Source organism: Candoia aspera, chromosome 18, assembly GCF_035149785.1.
Source record: "Candoia aspera isolate rCanAsp1 chromosome 18, rCanAsp1.hap2, whole genome shotgun sequence".
NCBI lineage: Eukaryota > Metazoa > Chordata > Lepidosauria > Squamata > Boidae > Candoia > Candoia aspera.
The window spans coordinates 2,886,363-2,913,889 of record NC_086170.1 but is presented as its reverse complement, the minus strand read 5'-3'; the positions used below and the strand labels follow the sequence as shown (position 1 = coordinate 2,913,889).

Sequence of the window (27,527 nt, the reverse complement as noted above, 5' to 3'; positions counted from 1 at the left end):
AGTCCATCCTCCAGGAAATAAAGCCAGACTGCTCACTTGAGGGAATGATATTAAAGGCAAAACCGAAATACTTTGGCCACATAATGAGAAGACAGGACACCCTGGAGAAGATGCTGATGCTGGGGAGAGTGGAGGGCAAAAGGAAGAGGGGCCGACCAAGGGCAAGGTGGATGGATGACATTCTAGAGGTGACAGACTCGTGTTGACAACCGACAGGAAGCTCTGGCGTGGGCTGGTCCATGAAGTCACGAAGAGTCGGAAGCGACTAAACAAATAAACAACAACAAATTGCCATGAAGGGCCCAGGTGCTGGAGAGCTGGCTTAGACAAGGGAAACAGGGTTAAATCACGGGAAACTGAGCTAAAACGCCTGTTCCGGGCCGCATCGCCGATGCTAAGGGGCAGAAAACTCTGCCCTCCTGTGGCCATTTCTGGCGTTACAGCCGCAAAAGGAAATAAAAGGCTTTTTATCGCGTGGGATTCATATCATGATTTTCATTACTATGAACGTGATTATTAATTTTTATATTGCCATGAGGGGCCCACGTGCTGGAGACCAGGCTTAGACAAGGGAAACCGAGTTAAATCACCTGAAACTGAGCTAAAACGCTTGTTCCAGGCCGCATCGCCGATGCTAAGGGGCAGAAAACTCTGCCCTCCTGTGGCCATTTCTGGCGTTACAGCCGCAAAAGGAAATAAAAGGCTTTTTATCGCGTGGGATTCATATCATGATTTTCATTACTATGAACGTGATTATTAATTTTTATATTGCCATGAGGGGCCCACGTGCTAGAGACCAGGCTTAGACAAGGGAAACCGAGTTAAATCACGGGAAACTGAGCTAAAACGCCTGTTCCGGGCCGCATCGCCGATGCTAAGGGGCAGAAAACTCTGCCCTCCTGTGGCCATTTCTGGCGTTACAGCCGCAAAAGGAAATAAAAGGCTTTTTATCGCGTGGGATTCATATCATGATTTTCATTACTATGAACGTGATTATTAATTTTTATATTGCCATGAGGGGCCCACGTGCTGGAGACCAGGCTTAGACAAGGGAAACCGAGTTAAATCACCTGAAACTGAGCTAAAACGCTTGTTCCAGGCCGCATCGCCGATGCTAAGGGGCAGAAAACTCTGCCCTCCTGTGGCCATTTCTGGCGTTACAGCCGCAAAAGGAAATAAAAGGCTTTTTATCGCGTGGGATTCATATCATGATTTTCATTACTATGAACGTGATTATTAATTTTTATATTGCCATGAGGGGCCCACGTGCTGGAGACCAGGCTTAGACAAGGAAAACCGAGTTAAATCACGGGAAACTGAGCTAAAACGCCTGTTCCGGGCCGCATCGCCGATGCTAAGGGGCAGAAAACTCTGCCCTCCTGTGGCCATTTCTGGCGTTACAGCCGCAAAAGGAAATAAAAGGCTTTTTATCGCGTGGGATTCATATCATGATTTTCATTACTATGAACGTGATTATTAATTTTTATATTGCCATGAGGGGCCCACGTGCTGGAGACCAGGCTTAGACAAGGGAAACCGAGTTAAATCACCTGAAACTGAGCTAAAACGCTTGTTCCAGGCCGCATCGCCGATGCTAAGGGGCAGAAAACTCTGCCCTCCTTGTGGCCATTTCTGGCGTTACAGCCGCAAAAGGAAATAAAAGGCTTTTTATCGCGTGGGATTCATATCATGATTTTCATTACTATGAACGTGATTATTAATTTTTATATTGCCATGAGGGGCCCACGTGCTGGAGACCAGGCTTAGACAAGGGAAACCGAGTTAAATCATCTGAAACTGAGCTAAAACGCTTGTTCCAGGCCGCATCGCCGATGCTAAGGGGCAGAAAACTCTGCCCTCCTGTGGCCATTTCTGGCGTTACAGCCGCAAAAGGAAATAAAAGGCTTTTTATCGCGTGGGATTCATATCATGATTTTCATTACTATGAACGTGATTATTAATTTTTATATTGCCATGAGGGGCCCACGTGCTGGAGACCAGGCTTAGACAAGGAAAACCGAGTTAAATCACGGGAAACTGAGCTAAAACGCCTGTTCCGGGCCGCATCGCCGATGCTAAGGGGCAGAAAACTCTGCCCTCCTGTGGCCATTTCTGGCGTTACAGCCGCAAAAGGAAATAAAAGGCTTTTTATCGCGTGGGATTCATATCATGATTTTCATTACTATGAACGTGATTATTAATTTTTATATTGCCATGAGGGGCCCACGTGCTAGAGACCAGGCTTAGACAAGGGAAACCGAGTTAAATCACGGGAAACTGAGCTAAAACGCCTGTTCCGGGCCGCATCGCCGATGCTAAGGGACAGAAAACTCTGCCCTCCTGTGGCCATTTCTGGCGTTACAGCCGCAAAAGGAAATAAAAGGCTTTTTATCGCGTGGGATTCATATCATGATTTTCATTACTATGAACGTGATTATTAATTTTTATATTGCCATGAGGGGCCCACGTGCTGGAGACCAGGCTTAGACAAGGGAAACCGAGTTAAATCACGGGAAACTGAGCTAAAAAGCCGGTTCCAAGCTACATCGCCGAGGCTAAGGGACAGAAAACACTGCCCTCCTGTGGCCATTTCTGGCGTTACAGCCGCAAAAGGAAATAAACGGCTTCTTATTCCGTGGGATTAATATCCTTCATTCTTTTCATTATTATGAACGTGATTATTAATATTAATATTGCCATGAGGGGCCCACGTGCTGGAGACCAGGCTTAGACAAGGGAAACCGAGTTAAATCACGGGAAACTGAGCTAAAAAGCCGGTTTCAAGCTGCATCGCCGAGGCTAAGGGACAGAAAACTCTGCCCTCCTGTGGCCATTTCTGGCGTTACAGCCGCAAAAGGAAATAAACGGCTTCTTATTCCGTGGGATTAATATCATTCATTCTTTTCATTATTATGAACGTGATTATTAATATTAATATTGCCATGAGGGGCCCACGTGCTGGAGAGCTGGCTTAGACAAGGGAAATCTGGTTAAATCACCTGAAACTGAGCTAAAACGCCTGTTCCAGGCTGCATCGCCGATGCTAAGGGGCAGAAAACACTGCCCTCCTGTGGCCACTTGTGGCGGTACAGCCGTAAAAGGAAATAAACAGCTTTTTATCGCGTGGCATTGATATTCTTCATTATTTTTATTATTATGCACGGGATTATTAATATTAATATTGCCATGAGGGGCCCAGGTGCTGGAGAGCAGGCTTAGACAAGGGAAAGCGGGTTAAATCCCGTTAGACCGAGCTAAAAAGCCGGTTCCGGGCTGCATCGCCGATGCTAAGTGGTGCCGTGTGATTTACGAGGATTATCATCCTGATTACGTTTATTAGGATGACTTCTTGCGATTCTTTCTGTCCGGCTCCTGCAGGAACGCGCAGCCCCCCGCCGGGTTTCCGCTCGCGCCCGCGCGCCTCAAAGCCGGCCCGGCCGCGCGCTTCCGCCGCCTCGCCACTCTGTTGCACTCGCGGGCGGCCAGCGCCGTTCCCACGTTGCTGCGGCCGCGGAGGGCAGCGCCGCCCGCCCGCCCAGGTAGGGCGCCTGCGGTTTTGCGGGGCGGCTGCGGGGCGCGGGTTGCGGGATTGGGCGGCTTCCGCCTCGGGTTTGCGCGCGTTCGGCTCCCCGTCGGTCGCAAACCGAAGAAGGGGTTGCGTTGTGTCGCCGCGGTCGGGGTCCGGCCTCGAGGGGCGCGCGGCGCGCCCCGTCCCGTCTCCCCCGAGGTGGGAAGGCGAGGCGTCCCGCCCGTCGCGTGTACGGCGCGCTCGTGCGAGCGAACCCCGTAACGTGGGGACGCGTGGCGTTGCGTCTTCCCAGTCGGCGTTGCACGGAACGCGCCGGGCAAACACTTTTGCACGCGACTCCACAGAGACTGCCCATTAATTAATTAATTAATCAACCCCCATTAATTTTTTGGGAGGGTCGGACGGAGGACTGAGTCGAGTCGCCTGTTTAAAATTCTGAGAGTGGCGGATATTATCACTTCTTTCTTGTGTTTTACACTTCTTAGTTTTTTTGTAGTTTTATCTTTGCCTCAAACTTAACAAAATTCTTAGAGAAAAAAAGCAAACTTGCTTGGGAGGAATAGTCGGGAAATGAGCCACACCTGGAGGGGCACCCGAAACCCCCAGGTGGTGCTTAATTCGAATCAGGCCTTTGCCGTTTCTTCTGAAGGCAGCAGAACGGCTTCGGAGAGGCCTCTGAGAGGAGCAAGCCCTGATCGGTTTGTTTCATTTACCCTTATTTATTGAGTCGCCACTGTGAGCTGGGCATTAAATGGGATTAAAAACCCCGTAGAAGCATGCCAGTAACAATGCCCCCTGCATAGTAAATTGGTATACATAATTTATAAGTTGTAGGTAGTTACTTATAAATTATAAAGTAGTCCAGGATTTTGTTGTCGGTTTTTGCCCTCTCTTATTTAATATAATATTAATATAATATTTGTAATATAATATTTATTATATTTATCAAATTTATATAGCCACCCATCTCACAGATGTGTGGCGTACAATTAAAGCAAAAGTATTTAAAACAGAGGCTTAAATTGTCAGTGTGTGTTTTTGTTGTGTTGGCATATTTGGAGTTTTCTGTTGTATCAGCCTCCCAGAGCTGTTATTGTGAGATGGATGGCCACAGAAAACTACTTTAAAATATATATATATTTATTAGTATGGTTTATTTTGGGGCCCCAAGGATTGAGGGACCCCTTTTGCTCCCCATCTGGGTTGCCTTTTTCTTCACCTGCTTTCTCTTTATTTAGTTCCTTTCCAGAAGATTGCAGACTTGTAAGATGTATTTTTTCTTTGTAAAAATGTATTTTTATTTAGCAAAACAAACAAGAAAACAGAAACAAAGCAAAAGAAAAGGAATACAGATACATAAAATAAACTTCAAGCTACAGCAAAGGTTGAAGGGGAAATTGGGTCATAAAAAAATTAAGGCAAAACAAAAGGGGAAAAAAGAAAAAAGGGAAAAAATAAAAAATTATAGGAAAAAGCATTCTAGTAGCCTCCTCTTCTCCCTCCCGCCCCGCTAATTGCTACTTTTTATACTATGCTTTGGCATCTCCAATTATTGCTCATTTCTTTTGGATGGTTTTAATAATTTTTAAAACCGATTCTCTTTTTCTTCAACAATCAAGAATTAAAGAATGTTAAACCCTAAACTTTACTTGGAGGTCCTCGGGGAGCTCTGATTTGTTCTGGTTGCCTCTCAGGTTTTCTCATTTACGGGATTTAAAGCAGCAGTGCAAATAGTGTTAACTTCACTAGCAAAGTTGGAGATGAGGGTCCAGCATACAGGTAATCCTCGTTTAGCGACTGCCTCGTTTAGCGACTGTTTGCAGTTACAACGCTGATGAAGGTCTGTACAGGAGGTCTGTAAAGCAAAGGAAAGCTGAAGTAAGATCACAGCACAGTCATGGTTTCATGTAGCGACCGCTTTGCTTAACTAAATTGCCATCCCAATTGTGGTCGCTAAACGAGGACTACCTGTATTTGCTGGATGGGGAAGCAGCTAGACTAGGCTATCGTAATAACACTCTGGCCTTTCTAAATTAGAGCAGTTAAAATAAAAGATGTCTTGTTTTTGAAAACCTCCTGTATATCTTTCCCTTGCCTTTTCAGGTGCAAAAAACTGGGTGACTTGAGTGTGGATTTGTTTTTAACCCCTGGATTTGATTCTGATGAGGATTCGGTGGAAGATGCTCCAGATTCTGGGGAAGATGAGGGTAGAAAGCTGCCTTCAAAGCTTGACAGCAGAAAAAACCAGGGTGTAATTTGAGACCAGCGAAAAGGTGAGTTTCCGTGACTTGGACAGACGGATAAATAGATAGATTTATTTCCGGTGGCTATTAAACCGTGTGCCTAGAATCTCAGTTTGGGAGCTGAGCAGAGGGTAAGAGCAGACCAACTCTGCCTTGTCTCCACTGTCTTTCCTGGGGGGAGATGAGAAGGGGCTTCCTCTAAAGCAGGGTTTCTGAACCTTGGCAACTGTGGGATGCGTGGACTTGCTGGCTGGGGGATTCTGGGAGTCGAAGTCCGTGCATCTTAAAGTTGCCGAGGTTCGGAAACCCTGCTCTAAAGTGAAGCTGGGCAAAGGACTGTATGTGGCTCCATTAATGAGCAGAGACCCATCAAAGAAGCCCCTAGACGGGGGGTCTGGCTTCTCTCCCTTTGCAGATCCTTTTCAATGTCCAAACTAAGGCTGATTTTGGGGTCAGGGTCTGAAACCATACTGAAAGCCAAGTAATAGAAAATGTCTTGGATTCTCTTGCCTGGTGGTGCCTTGGGAAAAGCAGTGGATTTGAGGCACAACTGATAAGAATTTCTCCCTCCTATAGGGGGACCTGAAATAAAATTTTAACCAGGAAAGAATCACTGCCCCCAAGTGGTAGGAAAAAAATGACAGTCTAGGCAGGGTTTTTAAAAAAAAAGTTTCAGAATTTTAAGTTTTATTTATTTTATTTAGGAAATACCAAAATAATGGGCTAACGTAAGAAAGATGGCCACATCATTGAAATATAGTAATATGCCTGCCACGTGAGATATTGGCTGAAATTACATTTGGGGAGCGAATCTTTCCTCCAACTTGTTCTCCCAAATATCTTTGCTCCTTTTTAATTTGATTGTCAATTTATAATAGGATCATGGGCTGCAGGTCTGTGGTGTTGGCTGGATTTGGAAAACACCGTGTCTGTGTTGCGTAACAAGCAGTTTCCCAACTTTTAACTCTACTGAGGTGTAACGTGGCAGGCTGGTTCGCACAACCTGCCAAGTGGCCGAATTCATACAGCCTCTTGAACCGTGAACTGTACAGTCCCCTTTTAGCCTGCGTCTAAACTCAGTGTTTCAATAAGGATGTCGTGATTAATGTATTCTAGGACAGATGCTAATTCAGATTCATCTTCATATAAATGTTTTTTATTGTGCTCTTCATCCAGAAAGACTTAGTGTACAGTTGACAGCTCAGTTTAAAAAAGAAAAACATTGTAGGCTTAGTTTAAAAAGTCACAGTGCAAAAGGAAGAAGGGAGGGGGAGGGAAAAGAAAAACAAAAGTACTCCAATCACAATTCTGAACAGTTACGGATCTTACAGCGTCCTTCGTTAATTTTTCAATTTTACCTTCTGCTTCTCTTTTTCCAATAGGAAAACTATCAGTCCATTTGCAACCGGCGGTGCGTCCTACGGATCTCCCAGCTAGAGTACGTCCGCTGTTGTCACCTTCATCCGCTGCCCATATTTCCGGTGCCGGGTTCAGAGTGCGATGCATCCGAACGAAGTCAGGCGACCTGACTTACCCCTTGGCCCAAGTCATCACTGGCTGCGCTGAGTAAGTAGCTGCTGATCGCTTCCCCCCTCAGGCACCCCCTTGTCCCCGTGGTGGCTTCCAGAGGGTCAGATTCAGAAACGGTCAGCGATCGTGGGCAGGACTAAAAGCATGTTGGATTTGGAGTAGTTCGGTTCTAAATGGTTTCAGTGCCAGCTTCTTCCCCGCCCGCCAATCCCTCTTCCCCCAAGACGTCTTTCTGCCACTTAAGGCCATTTTCCACCTGTTGTGGCAGATAAATCACAGCAGGTCTGCCAGGGAGACTCCCCTTGGCTTTAGCTGCCCGTATTTTGCACGCAGAAATGTCACAAGGCAGTTCGCAGCCAGAAAATTATTTTTGCAAGCTCCCTTTTTATTCCTTGTTTCAAAAATCCCAATATATTTTTTGAAAGCTTCCTTTTTTTAAAATACTGAAATTTTAAAAATTTGTCTTCAATTTGTGGGGGGCAGTAAGGCACCCCCAAGAAGATTTATTGTGAAGGTCAGCCTGTATAATATATTCAAGAGCCAGGATGGTGGAATAGAGCAGCGTTTCTCAACCTGGGCAACTTGAAGATGGGTGGGCTTCAACTCCACAAGCAAAGCTGGCTGGGGGATTCTGGGAGTTGAAGTCCACCCATCTTCAAGCTGCCCAGGGTGAGAGACACTGATCTAGATCCACCTCTCTAGGTTGGAACAGCCCATCCCCGTTCTCCCTAATTGCCTCCAAACATTTGGGGCGGTGGCCTTTGCCCCCTTGTTTCTAGGCTGTGTCTCTGGGAAGCCTCCTTTCCCCCTTACAGGAGCATGTCGCCCAAAAGAAAATGGGGGGAAATTAAGATTCAGACCAGCCAGGCTTTCTTCCCCTGTCCCCCGCCCTGCATTAGAGTCACCCAGATGTCTTTCTGTCCTGCAGCCTCTCCCTGTCTGCCGATGTGGCGATGCCGATCAATTAATCAATGATAAATTAATTAGCGCTGGTGATTAATTAGTCCCCAGCTGCCTTTTCTGTTCCCTCCTCTTCTTGATAAGGTGGGATTTACGCCTCCTCTTCCCTCCCCAGGGGGCGAAAGGGCCGTGCCTGGAGGCCGGGGCCGAAAACCACTGTCTCGGGCAGAGCTGCAACAGCTGGCACGAGGAGGAGAGGACGCGGTGGAAGACTTGGCCTTCTCTGACGGGGACTGATGGACGGGCTGGGGGGGATGATCGGACAGCTGTTCCCCGTGGGGGTGCCGAGGCTGCATTACTCAAGCTGGCCCTGGAGTGGCCTTTATGCGCTTGGGGAGATGCACCATAAAATTTGCAATCCGGCAAGGGAGCAGTAAAAAGACTCAGCTGTGGCTGCAAAAGCTGCTGTTTTTTTGAAGGACTTCTCTGTTTCCTTGCCAGCACCCTCAGGTGAAAAATACTTTGTACATTTTTGGAGCCCACAGCAAGAAAAGTTGGACTGCATCTCCAGGGCAACGCGATGCTTGCTTTGAATCCCCCCCCCCCCAATTCTTGCAGTTGTCCATTTTTATTTCTGTACGCGTGGAAGACTTGTTTGAAGGGGATGGGGAAACTTGTGCGGGTTCGTTCTGTCTCGCTGGCGGAAATGGCTTGTAAAAACAGCCTGCCGTGTGGATTTATTTCTCACGCGTGGATCTTGGTGCGCTGAAACCGCAGCGGGCAAAACGGCCGGATCCCGAGGGAGCACCGTTGTCCCCTGCAGCTTTCACCGTGTTGTGGTCCACGGATGCGTCTCTTGGCACTACGCCGGGCCCACCAGGAACCGAGACCCACCAGCTTGTGGTTTGAGGTCGCCCAGCAGATCAGAGCTAGCTGTTGAGGAGCCTGCAAACCTTACAGTTTTGGTCTTGATTTAGTCCCAAACGTGTCAGGCTGAGTTTCTGCAGTTTGCGAGTCAGGTGGAGGGGGGCATTGCAGATCCCCGAGAGGTCCTTGGGTCTTAAGCCTGGCTAGGACAGCCACGTTTTGTGGCTTGTGGGAACGGGGCTGAAACCCAGAGAACCCTTGGTGGAAGCCTTTGGGTTCCGTGAATCCCAAATGGCGGCTTCCCTAGCTTTAAGCTGTGGGGGGTGGCGGGTGGGTGCAACAGCCGTTGTGGGCCCCTGTGCCCTGGGCGAAGACCGTTCATCTTGTCTGGGAGCCTCGGGTGGCCCAAGTGGAAGCTTCAGGTGCTGGGGCAGAGAGTTCAGGTGTCAGAAGAGCCTAGAGCAGCGTTCCCAACCGTGGTGACTTGGAAGACGTGCGGACAGTTCAACTCCCATGCTGGCTGGGGGATTCTGGGAGTTGAACTGTCCACACGTCTTCCAAGTCACCACGGTTGAGGAACACTGACCTGGAAGGTCACAAATGCCCACCAACCCCAGGTAGGTGCCAAACGTGGGTGGATGTGAACTCTGCTTTCATTAAGCCAAGTGGCTTTTAGATGGGCAGACTTCAATGCTCAGAATTTTCCAGCTTAATTTCTCTTGGAAATTGTGGGAATTGAAGTTCTTCCATGTAGAAGGCATCAGATGGCTGCCACTCAATTCCCAGCATGCTGCAGTACATCTCAGAATTCTGGGAACTCCAGTCTCCCCATTGGAAGAGGCATCCTCCAGAGGGTTGGATTTCTGTTCCCAGAATTCTTAGCAAGAGTGAGCTGGAGAACTATGGGAGTTGAGCCCCCCCCCCCCAGTAGAGAGTGCCAGATGGTTGCCCCTCAATTCCCAGAATTCTGCAGCATATTTAAGAACTCTGGAAGCTGCAGTCCATCCACTGGAAGAGACTATTTCCAGAGGGATGGGTTTTGGCTCCCAGAATTCTTAGCAGTGGTGAGCTAGAGAATCATGGGAATTGAGGCCACTGCCCCTGGCTTGGAGACCGCCAGATGGCTGCCACTTGGTTTCCAGCATTCTCCATGTTAAACGTTATGGGAGCAGAAGTCAAACTTGGAAGGCGTTGAAACTCTGTGCCTCCGTGACACTGGACTTCTGTTCCCAGAATTCTTGATGGTGGGCTGGAGAATTCTGGAAATTGAGGTTCACCCATCTGGGAGACAGGGAAGCCCCATGCCCACTAGGTGGTGGGCCTCCACTCCCAGAATTCCCTTACGGATTCTGGGAATGAGGTCCACCACCCCAGGAGCCCAGAACCCTGAGTCCCTGTATCTGGATGGGAGAGAGACCGTTCCCAGGATTCTCTAGTCCACTGTTAATTCTGGGGACTGAAGTCCCCCCATCTAGATAGTGGGTGAACAGACAGATACACCCCACACTTCCCCAGCCTCTTTCCGTATTCTGGGAACTGAAGTTCAGCATGGAACTGCCCCATGAGCCTCAGCCCCCAGAATTCCTAGCAATGGGGCTGGAGAATGAAAGCCATCCATCTGGGAGGCATCAGGGCCCTGTGGGCTCTGGAGGTGTGGGCCTCTGCTCCCAGAACACTCCTGCAGATTCTGGGAATGGAGGTCCATCCAACTCAAGATGCACAGAACCTGCATGCCCCTGGCCTGAGTGGATTGTAAGTCCCCAGAATTCTCAGTGATGGGCTGCAGAATTCTGGGAATTGTAGGCCCAAGTGGGTGCACCTCAGCTCCAAAGCCACATGGCCCGGCCGGGTATCTCTCAACCTTGGCAACCTCAAGATGAGTGGACTTCAGCGCCACACCTCTTCAGGGTGCCAAGGCTGAGAGAGAGCTGTTGTGAGGGCCTCACTTGGATTCACTTTGTGTAAGGAAAGACCCTCCCCCATTTTTTCCCCCAGGGTAGAGAGCAGTCAGAGGGAAAAATCCTTGTGTCTTGAGGTTCCTGCCTTGCTCATAACTAGGGATGCACAAGGCAGGCAGTGTTTGAAATAGGCCCCTCCTGTGTCTGCTGAGCCTGGCAGGGGCTCTGCACTTCATTTCAAGCCCTGGCTGTGTTGTGCACCACTACTTGCAGCAAGGGATGCACAGAGAAGATGCTGTGCATGGTGGGCTGGTGGGGTAGAGGGCCAAGGAGCCAACCCTGGCATAAAGGGAGGCTGGCAGAGGGAGGCCCTAGAAAGCTTGGGGGCATCCAAGGCACCAGCAGCAGCCCTGGTCTTGTCAGAGTGCCCCCCCCCTTCATCCCATGGTTGAAGCCAAGGGCCTTGGCAGGGGCTGGGGAAGGCCCAGGCAAGATGGGGTGGGGGCAGGTGGGCTGCTGGGAGATGCCCCTTGGTCTCCAGCTGGCCCTTCTGCCCCATCCCCATCCTCCCTAGGCCAGGATTGAAGCCAAGGGCCTTGGCAGGGGGAGGCCTGGGGAGGATGGGTTGGGGGCATGAGGGCTGCTGGGTTGTGCCACTTGGCACCTCCCAGCAGCTGTCCTGCCCCCACCCCCTCCTCCCTGGGCCTCCCCCTGCCAAGGCCCTTCGCTTCAATCCTAGGGGGGAGAGGCAGGGGAGGGAGTCCTGGGAGGAGGGGGTTTCCCCGAAGGGGGGGTGTACTGCTTGTTTTCTTGAATTTCAATAAAAAAATTGAATGCCTCCTACTGTCTGGCTTTGTTCTCCCCTTTCTCCCCCCCCCCCCACCATGCCTCCCCTTGGCCACCTCCACCATCTTTGGCTTGAAGGGGGGCCCTAGGTGGGGAGCGGCAGGCCCTGGGCAGCCCCCCCAGAGGTCTGCCAGGGGCTAGAGTGGCCCCTCCCATCTTCCCAGGGCCTTCCTCTCCCCCCCCATCTCCCCAGGAGGGCTGCTGGTGGCAGATGAGTCAGAGCAGGGAAGGGAAGGCGCTGGGAGGGGGCTAGAGGCAGGCTGGCAAGGGGGGCCCTGCCAAGCGCCCGCTGCTCCCTTTCCCCAGCCCCCTCATGCCAGGCTTGCAGGGAGACTGTTGGCAGCAAAGGCGAAGGAGGGAAAGGAAGATCCGAGCAGCATTTCTCAACCTTGGCAACTTCTGAGGTATGTGTGGACTTCAACTCCCAGCTGAAGTCCACCCATCCTCAAGCTGCCAAGGTTGGGAAACCCTGGACCAAAGAGGGGCAGAGGGACAGGCAGGTCAGAGTGCCCCCACCCAAGTTTCCAAGGGAGGCGCCTCTGCCTGTCCCCCCACCCTCAATGCCAAGACCTCCCATTCCCTCCTTCACCAATGCCCCTGCCCACAAGCCTGGCATAAGGAGGGCTGGGGAAAGGGAGCAGCAGACATTTGCCAGTGACCCCCTCCCCAGCCTGCCTCTGACCCCCACCCAGCGCCTTCCTTTCCCCACCCCAACTCAGCTGCCACCATCAGCAGCCCTCCTGGGGAGACGGGGGAAGAGGAAGGCCCTGGTGAGATGGATGGGCCATTCCTGCCCCTGGCAGGCCTCTGGGGGCCACCCAGGGCCTGCCTCTCCCTACCCCCCCCTTGGGCCACCCTTGAGGCCAAAGATGGTGGAGGTGGCCAAGGTGAGGCAGAGAAAGGCAGGCGCTGGCAAGATTGGGGGGGCAGGCAGGCCAGCCAGTCAGAGAGCCCTTGCCAAGCGATGCCCTTGGCTTTACGCCCGGCCCCTCCAACCGGCTGGCCCGCTTGCCCCCCCAATCTTCCTGCCAGGCCCCCTTCCCCCACACCCCACTTACCCCTCTTACCTGTGAGTCCCGTCCTCTCCGCTGCCCATCCGGCTGGGTTTCCACAGGTGCCAGCAACACAAAAGCCCTTTCATACTTACTTTGGCCTAACCTGGTTCGTTAGGCCAAGGCTTGATCTAACAAGCAAGGCTACATTTACCCTCCTCCCCCTCCCACCCCCAATAGTTCTACTGCCCACAAAACCTTCCCCCAGGAATGGCTGTTCTGAAGGACGCACCCCACCCCCGTTTCATACATTGAGCAGGTTCTTCGTTTTGACGGTTATTTTCAACTGCTTTGCTGGAAAGCCTTAATTTAAAGTGATGGAGAGCTGGACAATATGCATACATACCTGTGTATGTATATTGTCCAACCGTCCATCACTTTAAAATTAAGGCTGTGTGTACGTATATCGTAAGCAGCTAAGGTGCCCCTGAGCTGTCTTGGGTTGATTTTGGTGCTCTTGAAAACGCACAAGGGGGAAAAAGGACCTGTGGGTGTCTTGAAACAGAACAGGCAAGCTTGGCCACACGTTCTTTTTCCACCGCTGTACAAACTGGGGAGACACACACACACTCCCATTCACACCAACTCCCACACAGGTTGGTGGAAAGCTGGCAAGGGCTAAACATGGATAGGCAACGCCCGAGTGTGGATGCCAGGGAAAATGTGCAATTTCGCATCCTCAGCCAGGCGGCCCTGCCGGGAAAAACTGCACACATCCTCCACACAAAAACCAATTAAAACGGAGCATAACTCTCTATGTGTACACACACACACACACCCCATTCCAGGAGGGAGCAACAGGACCCCCACCCCACTACAACATCCTTCTGCTTCCTTCTTCTCCCCCTCCCGACAATTCCCAGGCAGGTCTCCAACCATTGAATGGACCACCTGCAGCCTCCCACCAGCGAACACCCAGATATGCGAGGATGGGGGAAAAAACCAACAACGCACACCGAGAGAGACACAGAAAGCCAAAGAGAAAGAGAGAAGGTGCCCCAGAGAGCTTGGCTGTGCTGTACCATCCGAGCTGAAGTAAACACGGACCGGAGGAGTTTTCAGTGCCGGATCAGTTTGTCTGTCTTTGGTATTATTTCAAAAGTTGCCAGCGATGCGTAGACCTCCCGAGGAGGGAACTGCGTCGTACCGGTTCCAGCCAGGGATGTTCTCCCCAGAAAAAGGAAGGTGGGGGGGTTCCTTTCTCCTTGGGATCCGCTGTTGGCCCTTCTGCCGAGGTGTGTTCGCAGGCGGGCCCCCTCCCTCTCCAGGCATGTGTGTCTTCCTCCCTCCCTCCCTCTGGATTAGTTCCTCCCACCCTCCCTAATCCAGAAAAACATCCCGTCCGTTCTTTCAACTCCCCAATTCAGAAAAGTCCCATGTGGCCTCTTGGGTGGGCTTGCTTCTTCAGATCATGAAATGTCAGATCCCGGAGGAGAGGCAGGGGATTACGACGGGGGCTTGGTGGGGTCGCCGAGAGCCATCAAGGGGGTCCCGTTCTCCTGCTTTGGTGAGACCCGGCTGGGGAGAAGCGTCCCGCCGTAGGGCGACGAAGCCACGCTTCCGGTGGAGGCCAGGCGAAGCTCCATGGGAGGCAAGTTGCCATCGGTGGGCCGCAGGGCCGGGGGCTGCAGCGGAAAGGCCACCGGGAAGCTGGCCACGTAGAACATGCGGCCCACCCGCTTGGCCACCTGGGGAGAGAGCACAAGGGGAAACGGTGCTCGTGAGCCTGAGAAGGGAGCGCGCCCCTGAGTGAAGCCCCTGCATGGATTCGGGCGTGGCCAACCACTGGGCATTTGGGAACTGACTCCCAGCCCAAGGTGGGCTGAGCTTGCAAGGACTTGGGGAATAAAAAGTAAAGCAAAAAGGGTGCCTACAATCCGGCATCATCCGTCCTCCTTCCAAAGCCGAACCAGAGAGCTGCAACTGCTCTGCCAGAAAGAGTGGGCCCGCCTGGCATCAGCCACAGGCTCTAAAGCAGGACTTCTCAGCCTTGGCAGCTGGAAGGTGTGTGGACTTTGGCTCCCAGAATCCCCCAGCCAGGTTGAGAAACACTGTTTGAGACCCTGCACTAAGCAGCCTTATGGAGACACAGGGCTCCTGGTCATCCGTATTATTCAGTCTGCTCAGGTCTCCCTGCGCTTGGCGGTGCCGCCCCACGATTCCTAATTGGCTGGGATTGGCTAGCACCCCTGGCTGGTTGGGGTCCCACACCCATGCCCGCAAAGAAAAACAAAGCAAGTGCAGAAATAGCAAGAAAATAATAAAAAAAGAAGGGGTAAGGCAAGGAATCCCAGAATCACAAGACCCACACAGGAGTTGTGGGTCACGCTATCTGTGCACCACGCCAAGTCAAATACAACTTTGGTTTGTTGGGCCAGCAACAAAGCTAGACACTGTGGTTTGTAAACCATGGTTTCTAGCATCTCATTTTACAAATCCAGGGCCTTGTGGCTGATTCAACAAGCCATGGTTTAATACAGGGCACAAGCCAGGTTTAAGAATTCCACGACACTTGCTTGGACATCCTTCCCATTATTTAAAAGTATGATTGGGCAATATGTTCCACACACTTTGAAAGTAAGTCAGGAGTAAGCCAAGTCAGGGTTAGGGAGGTACACGCTTTCCTAAACCTGACTCTGCTTCCTCATGGGTTACTCTCAGGTATACGGGATGGCAAATGCAGGCAAACTACAACTCCCACGCATTTTAGTCAGCACTGCGGCAGGGAGGACATATGGGAAATGCACACAAACAACCGCTAAACTCCCCTTAACCGCACGGGCAGCCATACCTGTTTGTTTTCCAACCCGGAGGACTTCCCCGGACTCTGGCTGAGGAGCAGGCCGTCCACACGTGCGAGCCGCGGCCGACCCCCCCCCCCCCCCAGACCAGGACGTCGGACCCTTCGGAGCTGCGCAGGCGCACCTTCCGCCCCAGGGCGCAGCCCCGCCACAGGCCAGCTTCGCAGGCGGAGACAAACACCTGCTGCGAATTTGCTCCTTTTAAGACCTCTGAGCGGCTCGGGATTGGCTGCCTGGGGTCAGCTGACCCTGATCCCAGGAGGGGTCTAGGCAGCTGGGCCTGCGGTTCCTCGCTTTGGCCGCCAGGGGGCAGCTGCTCTACAGGGTGAAGCTATGGACCCCCAGCTCAGTTGCTGCCTGGAAGGGGTGTGTGGGGGGGGTTTGACAGTGTTGCCCCCCTCTCCCTGCCGAACGTGGCCCCCCAGCCGCCTCCCTGGTTGCATTTGCACCACAGGGCGGGGCTCAGCCAGCTTGCGGACTCGGTCCCAGTTCTTTGGATTCACACAACCCATCAGGCCCCAGAGCAGCAGCCGCAGCGTGGAGCCAGCCAGCGCCTTTGCACACTCACACCCCGCCCCCCTTCGTGCCGTGTGTGTGTGCGGCTGCCAGGCAGCAAAGGGGCCGAGCCGTTCAACGTGCCCTCCGTTTCCCGAATGCCCGGAGATCCCTGGATTTTGCAGCTGGAGACCCTTTCCAAGGGGCAGGTCAGCTGTCCCGCCGGTGGGAAGCGGGTCCCGAGTGGCCCCCTTTCCGGTTCCCACATCCCGCCTCTCCCCCCGTCTCTTACCCCAAACCTCCCGAGCGGGCTGCCGCCTCTTTGCAAAAACGCCCGCCCGGAGTGCCCGAGAAAGGCCAAGTTTCCCTCCTCCTTCCAGATGCAGCTCTACGTGGAGGAGCGAGCGCAGAAAGGCACCTGAGCCCCGGCCTTTCCCAGGGGTTCTGGAAGCCCGACGAGTCGTGTACTTTTCAGGTTGCTAGACCTCAGGGAGGGGCATTACACAACTCGGCCTGGAAAGCGGCGATCTTTGTTTGCCGTGAAACCAAGCGTGTAACTGGGCTGGTGCAAACGCTCATCCGTAATCGTTGGAGTGAAGGTTGATTATTGTGTCCCAAGGTGCTGATGTAGAACGACTCTCTGGGACGATTAATCCGCTGCAAATAAACTTCGCGTGACTCTTGAAAGTTGTTTCTGTGAACACACACTCGTCCCTTGGCCCCGCGGCTAAACCGAGAGCAGGGATTTGGAGCCACACAAAAAGATCTTGATTTTTTAAAATTATTATTAGGTGCCAAAGTTATACAACCTTCCAGACATTGCCGAAGAGGCAAGGAAGAATAACGATTCTTCACAGTCAACGGCGTCTCTCCTACGCATTTACTTTTCTGAGCTGCAGAAAAACATCCTGGTGGACCTGCAGGGGCACCTGGAGGTGACCGGAATTCAGGCCGGGGGGTCTCTACATGTCCTCCCCCCCCAGGCCAAAAGGCAGGCTCGCTCGCCCCAATCCGGCAGCTTCCAAGCGTGTTGGACTAGCCTTCGCCAGAGCCACTTACTGGGCATGATGGGAATTGTAGTCATCACACTAGTCAGAGGCAAGATTGCAGGAGAGCCCAGCCTATGCTAAGGGGCAGAAAACTCTGCCCTCCTGTGGCCATTTGTGGTGTTACAGCCATAAAAGGAAATAAATGGCTTTTTATCGCATGGGATTAATATTCTTCATGATTTCATTATTATGAACGTGATTATTAATATTGCCATAAGGGGCCTAGGTGCTGGAGAACAGGTTTAGACAAGGGAAACCGAGTTAAATCACCTTAAACTGGCTAAATTTGATTGATTAATAAATAAATAAATAAATAAAATGCCTGTTCCAAGCTGCATTGTTGTTTATTCGTTTAGTCGCTTTCGACTCTTCGTGACTTCATGGACCGGCCCACGCCAGAGCTTCCTGTCGGTCGTCACCACCCCCAGCTCCCCCAGGGACGAGTCCGTCACCTCTCGAACGTCATCCGTCCACCTTGCCCTTGGTCGGCCCCTCTTCCTTTTGCCCTCCACTCTCCCCAGCATCAGCATCTTCTCCAGGGTGTCCTGTCTTCTCATTAGGTGGCCAAAGTATTTCAGTTTTGCCTTTCATATCGTTCCCTCCAGTGAGCAGTCAGGCTTTATTTCATGGAGGATGGACCGGTTTGATCTTCTTGCAGTCCAAGGCACTCTCAGAATTTTCCTGCAACACCACAGTTCAAAAGCATCGATCTTCCTTCGCTCAGCCTTCCTTATGGCCCAGCTCTGGCAGCCATATGTTACTACGGGGAACACCATTGCTTTGACTATGCGGACCTTTGTTGTCAGCGTGATGTCTCTGCTCTTAACTATTTTATCGAGATTTGTCATTGCTCTTCTCCCAAGGATTAAGCGTCTTCTGATTTCCTGACTGCAGTCAGCATCTGCAGTAATCTTTGCACCTAGGAATACAAAGTCTTTCACTGCTTCTACATTTTCTCCCTCTATTTGCCAGTTATCAATCAAGCTGGTTGCCATAATCTTGGTTTTTTTGAGGTTTAGCTGCAAACCAGCTTTTGCACTTTCTTCTTTCACCTTCATCATAAGGCTCCTCAGTTCCTCTTCCCTTTCAGCCATCAAAGTGGTATCATCTGCATATCTGAGATTGTTTATGTTTCTTCCAGAGATTTTAACTCCAGCCTTGGATTCCTCAAGGCCAGCTTGTCGCATGATGTGTTCTGCATACAAGTTGAATAGGTAGGGTGAGAGGATACAGCCCTGCCATACTCCTTTCCCAATCTTAAACCAGTCCGTTGTTCCGTGGTCTGTTCTTACTGTTGCTACTTGGTCGTTATACAGATTCTTCAGGAGGCATACAAGATGACTTGGTATCCCCATACCGCTAAGAACTTGCCACAATTTGTTATGGTCCACACAGTCAAAGGCTTTAGAATAGTCAATAAAACAGAAATAGATGTTTTTCTGAAACTCCCTGGCTTTTTCCATTATCCAGCGGATATTGGCAATTTGGTCTCTAGTTCCTCTGCCTTTTCTAAACCCAGCTTGTACATCTGGCAATTCTCGCTCCATGAACTGCTGAAGTCTACCTTGCAGGATCTTGAGCATTACCTTACTGATTATTATTATGATTGTTTTCATAATAATTTCTAATAACGCCGATTTATCAGCCAATTTGCAAAGCAAAACACCCTAGTCTGAATCTGACTTTCCAGCTGCAACCCCAGTCCCTCTAATATCAGCTTTCCAGATGTGAACCTTCAATCCACCTCCCTGGTCCTCTGTACTCGCATGGGCCCACACCCAGATGTGCCATTTGTATATCCCAAGTGAGCAGGGTGGAAAACACGAACAGTGAAAAACAGTCTGGAAGAAACTCTCCCAGCCAGAAGGAGAGATCAAAACCAACCTGAAATCAAGCAGTGTCTCATTTTCATCTGGTTTTATCTGGGCAGGTGGGTGCAGGTTTTGATGATGCCTCAGCAAAGCCTGTTTGATTAATTTAGCCTGGGGAGCCTTAGGCATTCCAAGAAAATAGTCAGTTCACTGACCAGTTCAGAGCATCAAGGCTGCACGGCTAAAGGTAGTGTTTAATAGCACAATAATTAAATATTTTCCTTCTCTTAGCCTTTCATTGGCATTTGAGATGGCCGCTTTATTATTATATTATTGCAGAACAGTTGGTGGGGGGTGATTTAATCAGGGATGCTGAAATGTGGGCCAGCTGAATGATTTTCATCCTAGCTGGTCACAATTATGAATGCATTGTTTGTTTTTCTCTTCCCTCCTCCTCCCCGCTTCCTTGCATGTTGTACTACTTAGGTCCTCAATCCTTTTTACTACTGACGGACAGTATGCATGCTGTTTGGAGAGCTTTTTTTAAAAAGTGTTTCCTTGCACAGGAAGAATCTCTACAGTTTTTGTGATTTGAGCTTCTAAAGAAATATTTATTTAAATTAAAAGAAACCAAAAGGGAAGGGGAACGGCACAGAAACTTTAAATTTTTTATTTCTAGCAGCACTGAGGGCCCCATAGTGACCCTGCAAAGATAGATTTGGGGGATGAAATTAAGGGATTGTGACATGAATAGCCCTGCTTCTTCTCTGTTGTGACTGGCCATGCCTCCTCAGTAGCCATTTTGTGAGAGCGCCCAATGCAGTTTCTAACAGTGCCCTGATGCCCAGAACTGTCTTCAGGGTCCTCATAATCTGATCCTCAACAAGGATCTACTAGTTATACCAGATAAATCTGTGGAATGAAGAGGCTTAAAATATTTAGTGCCAAATTCTTGGTTTGCACATCATGGCTGAATGGAAGAACTGAAATCCAGGGGAAAGGAGACCTACAGTTAAACCCCACAGGAAAGAGAAACAGAGGACAACGTACATGGAAAGGTAGCAATACAGTAAGGCATCTTGGCGGGCCATCCTTTGAAAATCAGCAATTTCTTTTTAATAAATTCAGAGAGTTTCTTTCATTTTGAGTTGCTTTTTCTTCCTTGGCTTGGCTAAGCGCTCTGACATGACCTTCTGGATCTCCAGAAAGGATTTCCCCTTGGTTTCAGGGATCATCTTGAAAAGGTAAATGAAGGTGGCCACACAGGGGGGCCAGTAGAGCAGCAAAGAGTAGGGGCCCAGGAGTGACTAGGAAAGGGGGCAAAGGAAAAATGATATGAGAGTTTTTCTAACTTACACCAAGCTTAGCCAATTTCGGGGCTCCGGACCCCACTCCCCATCGTACCGGCTGATGCTTGACTCCTGCCCGCCTCAATTTTTAACATGGCTTGTTAACAAATCCACAGATTGAAAAGATCTGCTCTGTTTTCTTGATCCATCGTATCCAAGGTCGCTCCCCATTTCTCTTCCCCCCTCTACGATTCCCAGCTCACAACCACCCGCTGGGGCAAGATTCAGCCTGGCTGCGCTGGGACTGCAACTTGGAATTGCAACTCAGAATATCTCCCAGAAAATTCTGGGCAGGGGGAGGGTGGAAGGGCCATGCCAGCATCCCATAAAGAGATTTAAAAAACCCTGTTTGCATGAGGACTCACCTCCAACTTGATCAGAATCAGCCCAGAGATACAGTTAGCGAACCACATTGCACAGCATCCGACCGCATAGGCCGAGGCACGGCTCGATTGAAGGAAAAGTTCTCCCAGGATAACAACGCAGACCGTAGCTGGGGGGAGGCAAAGGAAGGGCTCGATCTGGGCTGCCCTTTTTTGTTTGTTTCTTTGATTGTTTTGCAAACCCCGTTGCTGTCTGAAATTTCTAGCAAATGTTCAGTATTCTGCCCATTCACCTACCTGGTCCTATCATGTGCCCAATTAAAAAGATAACAATGAAAATCTGGCTCAGGTAGGCTAATAAAGTGTTATGGACCTGTGGAAAGAAAGAAAGCCCACTAGGGAACAAGTCTTGTGAAGGGGACCCCCCACTCCACACCAGCACCCACCTTTCTCTAGGCTTAAGGTGCCCAAACTGCTTGTGGACTCCCAGCGAGGACAAGAGTCAGGTGGGGGGCTTGGGAAGAGGGGCAGGGAGGAGACCCTGGCTTAAAACAGGGCGCTTTCAAACCTGGAATTCGAGGGTGAACGTTAAGAGGATGCAAGTCATGCTGCAGATCATAAAGCCCATGATGAGAGGAATTCTCCGCCCCCACGTCTCGATCAAATTGATCTAGGAAAAAAATCAAGGGGACACAACAGATGTATGGCAAGGGGGAATCTCGAGGGCAAGGCGGCAGGCATCAGAGCCCTATCCCCTTTGATGTTGCTTCTTCCAGACGCCACCACGGCAGGGCGAAAAATGGAGCCCCCCGTTCTTTCTTTCTTGCAAGGAAGCAACGTGGGGTCTCCTGCCTCTGGAAAATTAGTAGGTCCTGAAATCGTTTAAACAGCAGCCTTGGATGCTCATCCAGCTGTTTAGCAAGTCTGGAGAAAGAGTTGGCAGTCAAGATACCCAGTGAGATCCTGGACGGATTGTAAAGGACCGGTGGGATATAAAAGGTTTCACCGAGCAATGACATAGACCCTTCAGGAGGTCCTTTCCACCGAGCAGAGCCCTTTCTCCACAGAAACCCTTCTTTCCTATTCTCTCAGCCAGCTCAGAGCACTCTGATTTATTTTTTTTTCAAGAGGTGGGGAGGGGGAGAAAGCCACATCCTGCCCTGGGTTTTAACCTTTAAGAAAGCTGGAAAGGCGAGCAGCTTACCACGGTGAGGACGGTTAAGGTGGAGATGATATTGATGCCTATAGAAAGGATATTGGCGTTCTTCTCCAAGAAGCCCATAACTCTGTGGACTTCCTCTGAGTAAAACATCATCTGCGGTCCAAGTGAAAAAGAGGAGTTGCACTGAAGAGGGCGCCGCGGACCCAAAGGTTGTTGGGGAGAGGAGAATGAAGGAGATTTGGGCTTTCTATCTGCTGCCCGTAAAAGAGAAGGGAAATGGGTTACCCAAAACAACCCGATTCCAGTGTAAAACAAACCCCGCGATCCACATTGCAGTTTGTTGGTTTGCTTGTTTTCTCCTGCATTTAGTTAAGTGTTTGGGATGCTTTTTTTCCTACCCCGTTGATGCCCGAGAGTTGGCTTCCAGCCATCATAACAATGATGGTGACTACAGGCCACCGAAATCTTTGAGTGCGTAAGAGTTTCCAGGTAGTCATCTCTTTCTCATTGGCCGTGTATTCGTAAAGGTCTTCTGCACAGAGTTCCTGAATCTCATCCTCCACGTCCTCCTGAACCCGCAGGCTTCTTAAGACTGGATGGAAAGAGAGAAAATGCTGAATGCGGAGAAAGGAGGCGAATTCGCACAGTGCAGCCAAGACAGGGAAGCAGCACCTCTTCCCCACAGTGCAGCTGAGGGTTTGAGAGGCTGGGATGAGCTTTAGGAGGACTATGACCCATCTCCATTGTTCCCAAGCCCTGACACCTTGGTGTGCCTAGGGTCCCTCTACCTTGTCTTGCTTTTGTTTCATCCTTCATCTGAATTAATATAAACCGGGGGCTTTCTGGACAGTTAAGCAGTAGCAAAATGCATCCAGTAGCAATGATACCCAGTACAGCAGCCAATAATGGGAAACCTGGATTAGGTGGAAAGGACAGTTTGGATGGACAACTTGCCAAGACTTTACCCTTTCCCCACCCTTCCACTGTTTTTTAGAATCTAGGCCGGACATTTTCTTTTTCTTCTTCCTGCCCCGTGGCCTTTCCTTTTATGTCATGCCTCTTAGGCAGAAATGTGAAAGCGGGCAATGATTTTGCCACTGTGCAGAAGTTATCCTGGCTCCTGCAAGGTTTCCAAAAATTAGTTTCAGCGGTGATTCAATCAATGTATGTACCTTCTTTGTTCCCCAGAATCTGGGGGATTCCTAACATATGACCTATCAGAACACCAAGGGTGAGAAACAGGACTGAGGTTGCAGTCATAGATCCTCTTGTGGGGGTGGGGGAAATCTCTAACAGGTACACAGGGACGCAGCTGGAGAAGATACCTAAATTGAATAAGGAAATTGAACGGTGAGTTCACGGCACATCTTGATAGATTATGCAAAAACAGTGAAAAATGGGCAAAGGCCAATCTTGGAAATGCTGGGTTCACAACAGAGAACTTCAACCCAGCCAGTCTTGGTTGATGCTGAAAAACTCTGCAGGGTGAAGCTTGGATTGCATTTGGACAGGAGACTTCCCTCAAATCCCAAGACTAGAAATTAAAAATATTCTGGAATGATGAAAGGGCAAACGGTTCTGCATTGTTTTCAAGAATACAGCACAAGGCTGCTGTGAATTCACCGAGGACCAAGCTCAGCTTTGAGACTTTTCCAGGTTTAACTGAATCCGTGCTGTCCCTGCAATTTTTTTTTTCCTGCCCTGGTTGTAATATTTTAATCTGGTGTCATGTTAGGTCTGGGAGCCAAAATTCAAGAGCAAAACCCATTTTAATGGTTGGGATCTCAAGAGATAATACACCACCAAACTGCAGGAGCATGGCAATGGAAGATGGCGCCAGTCGTTTTAATCTGTAATCGTAAGGTTACAGTTCAAACCCACAGTTATAGTTCTTTTTGTCTAGAATTCAGAATTTCTTCTCTGCTTTAGGATTGCGCCAATAAGCACAATTTCCTATAAATAAAGCCCACTCTCAATGGACAGTCAGGTCAGCTTCTGCACAAAAATTAGCAGTTGATTTGGAGAAGCGGCACTCTGTTTAATCTAACCCAACTTTTTCCCCAAACTGGCCCCCTCCCGTGGGTGGTAAAAGCTTGATGGGGAATAGAAGACCCCGCCTTATTCCTCGTTCTATGGTTTTAACCCAAAATCAAGGCAGGAGCTTGAAGTAGCGCATCCCAAGCAAGGGAGATATAATGCTTTGCTTGCTCTTCTGAGCTGCCCTGCTGAAGAGCCAAGTCTCTAAGAAAGTGGTTTGCCTCTTCAGCATCCCAATTGTGGTGAAAAACTATAAAGAGGCCGAGGTGTCCGATCTGGAGTACAGCCTCGGTCTTTCGCCTCCCTGTGTGGAACAGACGAGGAGAGAGTACCTCTGAGAACGTGCCAACTTCTACCCCTTCCTCCTTTCCTTGGGTAACAAATCTGAGACAGAGATCAGCCCAGCAGTCTTAGGGTTATCTGAAAAGCTTCTCACCTGAACATATCCCAATACTGAAAGTGGCAAAAACGGTGAAGATGAAGGTACCAACTACACTGGAAATGCACAGAAAGGCTGAGGCAAAAAAAGTGAAGCCATTATTCAACAGCAAGACACGCTTTCTGAAAAAGAACATGGAAAAGGGGAGGTGGAGAAAGGCGGACGGGCATTAGCAACCTCGTTAAAAAAGGGAATTTAGGGTTAATTCTCAGTTATTTTAAACAGACCCTCCCTTCTGCTTGCTAGAGCTACCACGGTGTGATTGCTCCATTATTAGGCGAAGCAGCCCAGAAGCAATTCATTAATTCATTGGTCAATGGAAAGCAGAGGCAAGCTGCTTTTTCCGCTTTGGAGCAACTGCTGAGACCTCTCACCAAAACTGGGGAGGGGGAATCAAGACAGAAACTAATCCATTTCTAAATTAAAGTTACAGAGTATAGGGTAAATGATTGTTTCTGATGTGTGCAGAAGCTATAGACGCTGGGCAGGTTTCCTGAGCAAATTCTATTGCTAAAATACAGAAAATTCAGGCCAGTGGAAGTGGATGAAATCCGCAGCCAGCGTGGACAACGTACCCACCAGGCATCCTTGGAGTTGACCCATTCAGCTGGAAAAGAGGCCTTCAGGAGATGCCTCCAGGCATTCGCTTTGCTCAAGAGTCCTGAGGATCTGCACTTGTGACCCCCCCACCCCATTGTTTTGAAGTTTTTTATACCTTCCGTATTTGTCCACCAGGGTTTTGAACAACACGACTCCGGTGATGCCTCCAGCAGGATAGTAGACATAACCGGGGGATAAGATGAGCCAGGAAAATTCCATTGCCTCAGTGGTAATGTTGGAGCTGAGGAGCTTTGGGAAGAAACATCCACACAACCATCAAAACCACAGCCTTGCGAGGGTGTGCATCCAGCAATGAAAGAAGAGAAATATCTGTTGGTCTTTCTAGCAATTCAAAGGTCTCTCGGCAGAGGAGAGGAGAGATTTTTGCATCTCTGGATCAGCCAGGAACTAAATCTAAGAACCAGATCCAGTCCCGAACACCTGAATGGCCTTCTTGGTTCGCAGAGAGTGCTCGGGAGCTTAGAAGAGGTTGCGTGCGGATTGTGGGGGTGCCAAGTGCATCATGCACGCAAATAGGACAGGAAGCTGGGGAAAATCACACACTTGTGTCCACCAGCTTCTTGGCTCAGCCTGGCACGGTTCCTCTTGAACACAGAGACGCATCCTTCTTTGGAAAAACCCCGCCCAGGCACCACGCTACACAGGTTTACCCGCTATGCCGACCCACCAGCCACCCCAAACACTGGAGCACGGTGCGTGGGGAGAACTCAGGCCAGGGATCTCTCTGTGCCAGACAAAGCCTAATTAACTTGGCGAGACTTACCACAGCCGGGTTGTTAACCAATATGAAAGAGTAGCCGTATTGAAAGTGCCCGAGATAAGAAACCAACATAGAGATTATCAGCGTGTTTGTCAGCTTGAACAGAAGGAAAGCAAACAGTGGTTACTTGAATGGCATGGGGGAAACAGAGGCAGGTTCTTTCTTTCTAAAAAGGAAATTGGTCTTCCGTCAGGTTTGACTCGTGCGGCTTCATGGATGCACCCAGGGACATTGAAGGGGGTTGGAAGTTTATTTTATTAATTGTTCAGGCTGTTTTGCAGCCCTGGGGCTTCCTTGTGGCGACCCATCCAAAGGTGGCTAGGTGTTGTCATGCTGGATCAAGACATGAAGCCCCTCTTTAACAGTCATTTAATTTTTTTCACTCCCAGGTGAGCCCCAGATTTCTGCCCTGCAGGTTAGAAATGATCACGGATTAAGACAAAAGAGTGTTTCAGTACAATCTGACCCTCCAAACTCACATTATCTCGGATGGTGGGCACTGATTCCTCTTCGTCTTCCATCCGTCCTTGGATATCAGGCAGACCTCTGATCATGAAGAGGGAAAAAAACAAAAAAAACCCCGCCCATTCGTTTGTTCTTCCACCATATTTACAAACGATTCTCCCCCCGAATCCTGCCAGACAGCCTCCTCAAATTGTGCTTCCCGGTCGCTCATTTTCAAAGGTAGATTGCTGCGGACCAGGGAGGCTCCATCGGGCCAGTTGCCAATGGACAAAGAGGAAATTACAGGGAGGGGACAGACCTAAGCGAAAGGCTTTCCTCGTCTTTTCTTTCAAATATCGGCTTGAGAGCTCCGCGCTCAGTCCCTGGTTTTCTTCCATAAGCCCCCCAAATCCGTTGGCACCCTCCTCGTCTCCTCAACTGCTCCTCTGCCAGCCCGTTTGGAAGATGCCAGTTTGGGCAAAATAACTGCTAATTGAAATGGCCCTCCCGAACCACGGGACTTCTCCGGCTTTGGAGTTTAAGGCTGGAAAGGCGGGGGAAAATGCACACTTACTGTTCTTGTCTGTCTCGGAGAGAAAGGGGGAAAACCGGATCCACGCAGCCTTATTTTCTTTTGAATGAGCGCTGGGGCAGTGGAGGGAGCCAATCAGGGAAAGGAGGCGGGGACATTCCGGGAAAAGCGGTTGGCAGTTAGGAGCTGTTTTGCATGAATTTCCATACGGAATGAAACGTCAGAATTTGACCTCTCCGCAATCAAACATGGTTCACTAGCCCCTTAATGCAAACACGGTTATGTTTGTGCAATGCCCTAAACCACAGCCAACCCATGTTAGCTTGTTGCCTTGTCCCAACCTAAGCCCACATGAATAATTCATAACAGATGGCGTCGCACGCCTGGCAAACCACGGTTATATTAGCCAAGGATGTTTGGCAGCATCCTGCAAAACACACCCAAGCACACACGCAAGGAGATCATCCTGGTTTCAGATGAAAATGGGTTCTGTTAGATATGAAAAACACGAGAACTGGACCAGAGATTTCTGAAAAGGAACTTACTTTATTTGAAGCGGTTTGCAAAGCGCGGTGGGCACCTTGACCAGGCTACGCAGAGTCCGATCAAAAGGAAAGATGCCACACACAAAATTACAAATACACACTTTCTTATACCTTTCCCTGTCCAGCCTCCCCCTTCTCCTTTCTGGCCTGTTTACCCATTGGCTGGGCACTCAGACGCACAATCTTCCGACCGCCTCATTCCCTGGACCCCTCTATCTTATTTTGCTTATGCTTGTAAAAGCCTATTTTGAAGCATTTGAAACATTCCAAGGTTTTCACACAGTGAAATCCTCA

The 27,527-nt window shown here is 50.0% G+C and overlaps 1 protein-coding gene and 1 long non-coding RNA gene across 2 annotated transcripts; both read right to left on the bottom strand.

The window, feature by feature from the left end:
* Nucleotides 1-20,133: 20,133 nt before the first annotated feature.
* On the bottom strand, nt 20,134-23,407 carry LOC134507159 (solute carrier family 2, facilitated glucose transporter member 5-like). The gene is made up of 8 exons (XM_063317652.1): nt 23,028-23,407; nt 22,644-22,769; nt 22,254-22,447; nt 21,898-22,203; nt 21,262-21,363; nt 20,991-21,066; nt 20,736-20,863; nt 20,134-20,328 (listed from the first exon to the last, which is right to left on the bottom strand). Exons 1-8 carry the CDS (start codon nt 23,113-23,115, stop codon nt 20,146-20,148), a joined length of 1,203 nt encoding a protein of 400 aa, XP_063173722.1. The 5' UTR covers nt 23,116-23,407; the 3' UTR covers nt 20,134-20,145.
* A 2,294-nt stretch (nt 23,408-25,701) lies between these two features.
* LOC134507128 (uncharacterized) lies at nt 25,702-27,082 on the bottom strand. Its single transcript, XR_010068875.1, has 3 exons — nt 26,727-27,082; nt 26,192-26,258; nt 25,702-25,808 (listed from the first exon to the last, which is right to left on the bottom strand). It is a non-coding gene; the product is annotated as an uncharacterized LOC134507128 (long non-coding RNA).
* Nucleotides 27,083-27,527: the final 445 nt, after the last annotated feature.

What these genes read in the sequence shown, in the direction of transcription:
- LOC134507159 (XM_063317652.1), bottom strand. Translation starts at nt 23,115, where the DNA reads ATGACTGCAACCTCAGTCCTGTTTCTCACCCTTGGTGTTCTGATAGGT. An exon ending in GATTCTGGGGAACAAAGAAG is followed by an intron (nt 22,770 to 23,027) that starts GTACATACATTG and finishes CACCTAATCCAG; the next exon opens with GTTTCCCATTATTGGCTGCT. An exon ending in CCTTAACCGTCCTCACCGTG is followed by an intron (nt 21,364 to 21,897) that starts GTAAGCTGCTCG and finishes TTTTTTTCCTAG; the next exon opens with ATCAATTTGATCGAGACGTG.